General features: G+C 32.6%; 1 protein-coding gene across 1 annotated transcript; it reads left to right on the top strand.

Annotated features, from left to right (window-relative positions):
- Positions 1 to 5171: 5171 nt before the first annotated feature.
- LOC111999170 (aquaporin NIP1-2) lies at positions 5172 to 7751 on the top strand. The gene is made up of 5 exons (XM_024031289.2): positions 5172 to 5468; positions 5790 to 6014; positions 6373 to 6570; positions 7028 to 7089; positions 7382 to 7751. Exons 1-5 carry the CDS (start codon positions 5340 to 5342, stop codon positions 7599 to 7601), a joined length of 834 nt encoding a protein of 277 aa, XP_023887057.1. The 5' UTR covers positions 5172 to 5339; the 3' UTR covers positions 7602 to 7751.
- Positions 7752 to 10408: the final 2657 nt, after the last annotated feature.

Genomic DNA, 10408 nt, shown 5'->3' on the forward strand with positions numbered 1-10408 from the left:
TCTTGTCCTGTATATATAAAGTTAATCTCTTTTGATATAGATTTAATTTATAATTTTTTACATATTCTATTATCATCCCCTAAAATATATGGTTTCTCTTCCTTTGAATACTCTAAAGTCTAGCTATCTCCTTTCTGTTTCATATCTACTTCATTAATGTCAAACCATCTTTTTAGGGGTGAAAAAATACCTCTAATCCTGCCATATTTCCCCCCCAAAGAGGATAATAGGCACTCATGATCTAATCTCAACCCATCTCATTGTCATCCTATTAGCTTATCCACATGATAAAGTAATCATCATGTAGTTTCACATTTGTGCTGTAATTTATATAAATAAAGTTGGGTTTAAATTAGGCCTTTATCTTTATCCAAAGGTCATCTAAACATTTGCAATCAGTATCATTATCAAAAGGTCATCTCAGCATTTGCGATCAACCATCTAATCAAGAGTTCATTAGTTTCATTGCATTTGTGGTTCGAAATAAGAGCTAATTGAAAGAGAATATATGTAAGAATATATATATATATATATATTTTTTTTTTTGGGTATGGTACAACAAAGAATATTTGAATCGTCATTTGATCGAGGCAATAGCCTTGTTAAAATAATCTTTAGGAATACACGTCAAACAGAATTGTGTAAACTTCAAAGCGTGGCTCTTGGGAATTGTGACTTGTCCAAGAACATCCTGGCGGCTCAAAAGTCTGAAACCTAGGTAGTGAGCAAAATGCTTTATCCAAATAGAATTTTTGGTCCTATCAAAACCCAATAACTTGGGTTATCCAATTTTGACAGTGAGTTTAGATTAAACCAATTAAGTTGTCCTATTAGCTTCGATCTTCAGGTTTTCCAGTAAAATTTGAGACATTTGTAGTAATTCTGTTCTTGATAGTCACAAAACAATGGCGGAGCCTCGGTGCCATGAATGGTTCTAAACTTCTAATTGCACCCATTAAACTTGGAATGATATTGAGATAAATTAGGGTTCAGTCTTCAGCGGTGCAAACTTTAGCTAGAAAAAATTAAAAAAAAAAATTAATCACGGTTTTGTATAAAAAAAGTTTCTATTTTAATTGAACAATTCATTGCTACAATTTTACTCCATGAATTTTTATATTCCAAAAAAATTTCTAAGTCCAACACAATCTTTGTTTGGGAAGTACGTTTTGTGCATTTTTCAATAGAAGTGTTTCTTTCTGTAGATCCATGCACGGTCCACGGAACCTAAAAGCAGGGGCGGAGGGAGAGGGGCGAGGGGGCAGGTGCCCCCTTTGAAATTTCAATTTTTTTTACTAATAATATTATAATGACCTAAAATACCTTATTTGCCCCCCTTGACACAAAAGACAAAAATAAAATTATCAATTCACGGTAATTTTTCTCAGTAGACTTCTCCTCCTACTACAATTCTAATATATAAAACCAATGGGTGTCACTTAGTAATGATTAAAAAAAAAAAAAAAAAAAATCTCTACATTGAATATGATAGGAGTCTGAACACACTTCACAGTGGCTTGATGGACTTTTAAAAACAAAAACGTACAACTATCATATAAAACCATGGGTTACACTTGGTAATGATTAAAAAAGTAAAAAAAAAGAAGATGTTTTATATCTATTAATTTACTCTTTAGTGACTTTGGCATTGATCTTACTAGTTGCAATAGCTACTGTTGAAAGAGCTTTTTGGGCAATAAACATAATTAAATATCGATTATGCAATCGAATAGGAGATCAGTGGATGAATGATTGTTTAGTCACATATATTGAGAAGATATATTCAAGATTATTGAGTGTGAAGAAATTATGCGGTGGTTTTAAAATATAAAAAATTGTCGAGAGCAATTAAGTAAAATAAGCTAGGTGTAAAAAAATAAATTAAAGTTTACATTTTATGTTAGATTTTGTATGACAATTACATTATCATATAGTAGTTTATTTATTTTGTCATTAATATTGATTAATTTTTTTAGATTAATTTTTTACTTTCAATCTTATCTTTTAATCTTGCCCTCCGACCTAAATTCCTGGCTCCGCCACTGCCTACAAGTACTTTTATTCAGCAAATTTTTCTTTGAAATTGGGTCACACGGCATTATTTACACATTTAAAAATTATTTTACTACAATATTTTTAATTTTTAACTTTTAGTAATAAATGGTATCTAAACAGACTTACAGAGTGCTTTGAATAATTTTTTTAAATACCCTTACTACCAGTTTATTGGGCAACTGATGTTTGTTGAAATCAATGTTGATTTTTTCTTGATAGCTGATTCAAAACAATTATTTAATTAATTTCAACATTTTTAAGAATATAATCATATTTTTTTAAATAAACAACATAATATATGAACCTTTTGTTCTAACTAATAACTAATAAGGAATATAACTGAAAATATAAATGCTTAAATCAATATGATATTTAATTAAGAAATTCATTATTAAAAAAACTAAATAATAAAAAAGTTAATAAATTAATTTCAATCCAAAGTGGAAAATCAAATAATTACAACCCAATTTAAAAGTTTTGATTTGAAATAATTATTTACTGACCTCAACTTTAATGTAGATTTATTATACTTTTAAACTCGTCTCTTTTGAAGTTTTTTGTTTTGTTATTTTGTAAATCTTTGAACTAATCTACTTTGGTGTTCCTCAGGCAAATTCCTAGAAAACTGTGAAAAATTATTCTAGAAAATGAATGTCATGCCATAAAAAGTATTTTTTTTTTTTTAAAACTAACTTGTAACTCATGTATATAATAAGAGCATCCATATCAGATGTGACAAAAATTATGCAATTTTGCCACACTAAAACCCTAGTTTATTATTTTACCACATCATTTTACAACATCCAATTTATCAGATGTTTTATACTTCAATTCTATACATTAAAATAATATTTCCTACACATTAAAATAATATATTAAATCCCTCTCCCCATCATCATCGTCCTCATCAACCACCACCGCAAACCAGAAAAACCAGAACTGCAACAACAACTACTACAACCACAACTAGAAAAATTGTTGCGGCCACAATCACCAGAAAAACCAGAACCGCAACAACAACAACAACTACAACTACAACCAAAACCAGAAAAATTGTTGCCGCCACAATCACCAGGAAAAAAAAAAAAAAACCACCACCGACCATCACCCCTACAGCCCACCACCACTGCCACTGTCACCGGCCATAGCCCACAGCCCACCACTACCATCAGATCAACCCAAATTGCAGCAAAAAAAAAAAAAAAAAAAAAATTTTTTTTTTTTTTTTTTTTCCACAACCAGAGAGAGGCAGAGTGAAAAGCGAACAGAGAGGAGAGGGAAGAGGGTGAGATCGACGGTGGCCTCAGGGTGAGATTGGCGAGATCGAGCGTGGGTGAGATCGAGCTACACTGTCGTCGTGGGTGAGATCGTCGTCGGAGCACGCCGTCATCGCTGCCGGACTGGTCGAAGAGAGAGGGAACTAGAGAGTGAGAGAGAAGAGAGAAGAGAGAGGGAACCAGAGAGTGAGAGAGAAGAGAAGAAAAAAATGAAGAGAGAGGAGAGAGAAAAGTGAATATAAAACAATTTTTATTTTTACCGCATCTGTCCATACCGTTGCAAATTTGCAACGATACTATAGACATGTGGTATAAGTTTTGAGATTTGGCACATCTCATAATGCTCCATTTTTGTGTTTGGTGTGGCACATTTACCACACCTGCTGTGGATGCTCTAAGAGTGGAAGGCTATATATAAAATTTAGCAAATGGCCCTCATATAATTGTATTAAATTCATGTAAATACTTACTGTATCAAACTTTCTTTATATTATTCTTATACCACACATAACTTATTAAATTAAAATGTATTAAAGGTATATGTTCTTGAAAATAGATAATTTATTTAAATAACTAATACATCGTTTTTTTTTTCTTTTATTAGTTTTATACCATATGTAACTCATCATTGCCTATTTTGTTAAATTTTTTGTCGGTGTATATAACGAAATACATTTTTTTTTTATAAGCAACGAAATACATATTTTAGGAACGGAAGGAATTTAGTTCCGTTTCTATTTTTGTCCCTTTCTCCATACTCAAAATTGACGAGAGTAGATAGAAGGGTGAAATGTATAATATTTTGGATTTTCAAGGGCATCGGTAGAACTTTTTAAAATCTTAAGGATGAAAATAAAAGTAGATTTATATACACTTCTTAAGTAGAACTAAAGCCATATTTTGCCCCATCAAAAAAAAGAAAAAAAGAAAAAGAAAAAGAAAAAAAAGAAGCCATATTTTGGAATGGAAATAAATCAAATAATATTTTAACCTTCTAAAAAATTAAATAAATTAAGTGTTTGGAGTTTGGTTGAAAAGAAACAAGGAGATATTTTTTGAAATATTTGGAGTTTGGTTAATGTATGCTCTTAGGGAATACATTAATCATCCATTTTTGGAGATATTTTATGGGAAATTGAAGAAGTTGTCCAAAAAGTTTTTAGTAGTTTTTTTTTTTAATAATTTTAATAATTTTTAATTTTTTAAGTTTCCTAAAATAGTTACTAACCCTTAGAGCCTACATTAGTAAAACCTTTATTTGAAATCTAAATTTCATTCCACCATTTTCTATTTAGAAAAATGTTAGTTCTAAATTAATTTGGAGCTGTTTTCCCCCAATTCATAACTTTTTTAATATGTTATATGACTTGTTTAAATAATAAAAAATAATTATCAAGAGAGAACACTATAAATTGAATAGTAATAATAATACACATTGATAATTTTATAAATTGGAACGAAATAGATTAGAAGTGATAGCTCAAAACTCGTTCAAATGTAAACTTTGTCCTGATATTTTTGCAAGACAGGGTAATTTTTTTGCTTCTGTAATTGAGTAGAGGGTCAATTGTTATTAGTATGTGCCTACCTACTTAACATTTAGCTAACGGATCATCATAAGTAAAAAAGAGGGAAAGGGTCCAATTAGTAGTGTACAGACTACAGAGATGACATTCAATTACCCCAGTCTTTGCGGTGGGTAGTTGAATGAGCCTTTACTGCTGTGCTCCCTTGACTCTTCTAAACATCAAAATTTTCAACGATACCTCCTATGATTTTTTTTATTCACTATTTTAATAGCAAGAGAGGGCATTCGTCAATACATATTTCTTTATTGGAAAAGGTACTCCCCAAGTCCTTTTTGGACCTTTGGTAACCATAATAAATTGCAAGTTGTGCAGTTGGGTTCTTCGTCCATTCCGAAATTGTGAGAGCCAAAGCTTAGTATTCTCTCCCACTCTGATCCTTTGCTCTCATAGCTTCTTTTTGTGTCAAAACTCAAGAGTGATGGCTGGGAATTTAGGAACCAATGGCAACGACGCTGTTGCTTTGAATGTTAATCATGAATCTCCACCCTTTGCCTCCAAACCCAACCGTGAATCTGGCTTCCGTGTCTCTATACCTTTCATGCAGAAGGTGAGTACTCCTCATCTGCTTCCAAGTATTAATATTGGCCTTTCCTTTGAGCCCATTTGAAAAAAAATTCATGCTCATTCTCACCGACAACTATGTTGTAATTAATTTCTGTGTGATAAATGAAAGACAGCGTAGTTGGTTTCTTTTACTTCTTTCATCTATTTGATATCATATCGATAAACAAATCTTATATGCCAATTGTCCTCAAAAAAACATATTCTATGTATGTTTTTTTTTTTTTGGTTGTGTCTAAGGCAACTTCTTCTACCAAGTACAAATCTTGAGAAGTGAATTTAACACGGAAATTTTTGTTGATGGCAGTTGATTGCAGAGGCGGTGGGTACATACTTCTTGATATTTGTGGGCTGTGCTGCGGTGGTGGTGAATTTGGACAAGGACAAGGTTGTGACTATGCCAGGAATTGCAATAGTTTGGGGTCTGGCCGTGACGGTTCTGGTTTACTCTGTTGGCCACATCTCTGGTGCTCATTTTAACCCAGCAGTCACTATTGCCTTTGCCACTTGCAAAAGATTTCCAGCCAAGCAGGTAAACCACACCAACCATAGTCTCCTCTCCAAGAATTTTGGGATTGACTTTTCGGTCGTCGCTAAAAGTACACATCATTACTGCAAGAAATGATCATGAAGAAACAAAATATCACATCTTAAGTCTTTACAAAAAAAAAAAAAAAAAAACTAGTTAAAATTTGGTAAATTTTCAGTCTTGAAATTCTTAATGCTTGTATTTTAACATAATGTTCTGCAAAACCATGCTATACTCAACTGATCTATTGATCTAATTTACTACCCTGTTGTTTAATTAAGATCAAAGTGATGGCTATGTAAATCAGATTTCTCTCTCTGATCTGATCCCCTTTTTTTCCTGTTAAATTTTTATCTTGTAGGTGCCTGCTTATATAGCAGCTCAAGTCCTTGGATCAACACTTGCAAGTGGAACTCTTAGGTTGCTCTTCCAAGGGCAGCAGAACCACTTTCCAGGAACACTGCCGGCTGGGTCAGATATGCAGTCTTTTGTGATTGAGTTCATAATCACATTCTACCTCATGTTTGTCATATCCGGTGTTTCCACTGATAACAGAGCTGTTAGTTCTTATCCCTTTATATTGCTCCAATTTTGATATAGAGTTACCAAACAATTTATGAATTTTTTTTTTTTGGAAGAGACAATTTATGATTAGCAACTAGCAACTGTGGTTGGTTAATTAATTTTTGGACAAAGTTTAGGTCCAAATAAATCAAATTATAAGACTATTTATGTGCATGTAATATTTAAACATGTCTCATGACTCATCTTAAAAAGTGATGTAACTAAAACTAGTGGTTTAGAGCAAAAATTATTCACTAATTTTTCTAACTCGTTGGCCTGTAGCGTCAAGAATTTTATTCCATCAAGTAAACTGCCTATTATACACTTCCACGTGCTTTAGTTACTTGTAATACTAAAATAACTTTAAAGCTTATCTGTGTACACAATCAGTTATGATTTCTTTCTACACCATTTAAAATTACTTTTTTTTTTTTTTTTTTTTGTTAATGCAGATTGGAGAGCTTGCTGGCCTTGCAGTTGGGTCAACGATCCTACTTAACGTCATGTTTTCAGGGTAATAACTTATAATCCAATTAATCTGATTGAACCATATCATAAAAAATAATCATGTTCACATTAGGCATTATCGCCAGTTAAATGCACACTTTTTCCTCGTTTTTCATTGCAAAATTTTGTTTTTACATTGGTCATGTACACTGACATTATAAACTAAACAAATCTGTACAATATTGTAGGCTGTTCATGCAAATGTATACAATTGCGTACAATTTACATGAACAAATATCTTCATATTTGGTATGCTAACATAATGAAATTGGGATCATCCTATATATGCTATTTGACAGGCCAATTACAGGAGCATCAATGAATCCAGCAAGAAGCTTAGGGCCTGCAATTGTACACAGTGAATACAAGGGGATATGGATATACATAGTAGCACCCATTCTTGGGGCTATCTCCGGTGCATGGGTCTATAATGTCGTCAGGTACACCGACAAGCCAGTGCGTGAGATCACCACAAGTGGCTCTTTCCTAAAGGAGTCAAAAAACAACAACACCATCTGATTTCAAACGTCTCTCTTTATCACTACTACGTAGCATATGTATTATTAGGCTTAAAAGTATAGGGAGGAACTTACACGGTTGTCTGTTCACAAAAGTAATCCCTTTATGGGTATAACTATCGCGAAAAGTCTGCTTTTCTTTTTTGCTTTCTTTCTTCTTGTTAATGGTGTCATGTGAATTATTAATAGCTAAATGACTTGGAAAGAGAGAAAAAGGGATTGGTATTGCGCATTATTAACGTTGTGGGAGGGCTGGATGGAGAGGAGGAAAGTGAGGATACATGACACGAGGATCAGCTGTGTGCATGTATGGTAGGCAGTACCGTTTACAAATGGATAAGAACAAAGCTAAAAGGGTACGTTTGAATCTAAATAATAATAATAATAATAATAGTTGGGTATGTTTGATTTTGGTTCCTCAATGATAAAGTATACTGTTCGATAGTTTCTCAAAATTTTAAAAATCTAATCTAAGCAACCAAAATCAAATTGACCCAATATTCAATGAAGCAAAAATCAACCCGACCCATATTTTAAGGAGCACAAAAATGCAATTTTATCAGTACTATTGTCACCAAAAAACGTGTTCTATCAGCAATCCACTCAGCATATCTTTCATCTAGTTAACAAATACTGGATAGAAAATAGACAGGAGTTAAATTGTTCAAGTTTTAAAACTCAAATGATGAAATTAAAACGTTTTATAATTTAACTAAAATCAAACATATTTCATATTTTAGTGACAAAATTAAATTGCCAAATTGCTTTCATTAAAATATTTAAACCATGGCAGTGTTTGAGAACTTTTCATATTTATGCTCATGAATCCTATTCTTAAAATGCACAAGGTAATCAATGATGCATCGGTTCATAAAAACTCTTGCTAATGACGCTATCATGATCCTAGTAATAGTTATTTGTCACATCCATTGTTTACACTTGGATTAAAGATCTTTTCAAATAGGTTTCTCAAAAAGAAAAAGATCTTTTCAAATATTGCTTAAATTGATACGTCTGGGTCCAAGAAATAGGCAACGTAACTATTTTTTCCTCCTCTCCATCAAGCACCGCATGATAACTTGGCTACAAGAAAAGCCTTAAATTATTAGGACAAGAATCTGAATTGTAATCTCCTATTATTGTAATAATAATATTTATAAAAATAAAAAGCCCCCGATTCTATTAACTCACTTGACTCTCAGCTTGTAGTAAAATACAATTCTCTCCATTTCTAGTTTATACTTTATACCAGGACCAATAGTGTATTTTGGATATTTTTATTAAAAACTCATTATTAATTTGATTAGTCTCAATCTTAAAATTACAGCATTTCCCCATCTACATGTCATCTTAGAAATAAAAGTCCTTGGTGACACCATTTGCTACAAGTCGTTTATTTGAAAATTCCAAGATCGTTGAGCAAATATGCTAAGGTCCATCATCCTTTATTCCTCCTAAATTTCATTTCAAATCTAAACTTACATTTAAATCACAAAAGAGATCTTTTAGCATCAATGACTCAGCCTATTTGGAATAGACAATATGAATTTATTATCTGATCAACTTATCTCCTTCCAACATAACAACTTGGTTTCAAATTCCAAATTTGATTATGAAAGGAGGACTTCTTAATTTCTTATTCTAATATCTCATCATCTTTTATTTGGGAAGTTAATTATAATCAATGATTCACTTAATACTTTCTCAGTTAAAGATGATCTCTAAACTCAACAATAATGTCTCTAGTCAACTAGTTGTAGAAAAGGCTTCATGAAATTGGTTTCTAGCTGGAGCTTGACTAAGTACATAGGGGATATGAGTTTGGAGGTTTCATAGTCTTACTTGTACTGTAACTATTCATATAGTGGAGATTTTCCTAACAATGTAGTCAGGGTGAGGTTTTTCGAGTGCTCGAGGTTTCCTCTTCCAAATACTACTTGGTGTTTAGCTTCGATTTGGTTCCTTTTCCACATTTCCATATTCCTTCCTATACGTTTTAGTTCTCATATGCGTTAGCTAGCAATATAAAATTTGGTTAATCACTTACATTGGACTAATTGTTAGTTTTAGCTTAAAAATGATTAAGTTGTATTTTTATTATTATTATGAGGATTTCTAAATATATGCTTGGGTGTTAGTAGGCTAGTAGAATTTCTCAAGAATTATATTCACAAATTAATTCTTCTTTTTGAAGTCTTTCAGGAATAAGATATGTTATTGATAAGGGTAAAATTGTGAATGTGAATACTCATGAATATAGTATCATGAAGCGACGTTCAAAATAGACTCGTCGGCCTCACTTGTCATAAATGGAAATCAAATAGCTTTAGAACGTCTACAGCTTTAGGAAGACGAGGTTAACTTGTCATGAATGGAAAGCTGACACTACTAAGCTGAAGGGAGTAGGCAAAGCTGACGACCCCGACGAGGGAGTAGGTGAAGCTGACGACCCCGACGAGGGAGTAGGTGAAATTGATGACCCTAAAGAGGTAGTAGGCGAAGCTGACAACCCTCATGTGGCCTTGCTTGGTCTCCACGTTTGCATATATAAAGAAATATCTTACGCCCTGATAAGGATAAAATCAGTGTACGAGGCGTGCCAAGTCAAAACCGTCGGCCTCACATGTATTATGAGGTCTATGGCTTTAAGCTGATGAGATAAACATAAGGAGGGTGGAAAGCTAACGACCCTAGAGATGATGGCTCTAATATAATCTTGACTTAGCTATCACGCATAAATATATAAGGAAATGTCTTGTATTTCACACTTAGTGTTAATCTCCTACAAGGAAAGGATTCTGCAATATA

Source organism: Quercus suber, unplaced genomic scaffold, assembly GCF_002906115.3.
Source record: "Quercus suber isolate HL8 unplaced genomic scaffold, Cork oak 2.0 scaffold_32, whole genome shotgun sequence".
In the NCBI taxonomy this organism is placed as follows: domain Eukaryota; kingdom Viridiplantae; phylum Streptophyta; class Magnoliopsida; order Fagales; family Fagaceae; genus Quercus; species Quercus suber.

Bases quoted from the DNA above. Each gene is read 5' to 3' on its own strand.
- LOC111999170 (XM_024031289.2), top strand. From the start codon at position 5,340: ATGGCTGGGAATTTAGGAACCAATGGCAACGACGCTGTTGCTTTGAAT. The intron at 5,469-5,789 runs GTGAGTACTCCT...TGTTGATGGCAG, and splicing joins CTATACCTTTCATGCAGAAG to TTGATTGCAGAGGCGGTGGG. The intron at 6,571-7,027 runs GTTAGTTCTTAT...TTGTTAATGCAG, and splicing joins TTTCCACTGATAACAGAGCT to ATTGGAGAGCTTGCTGGCCT.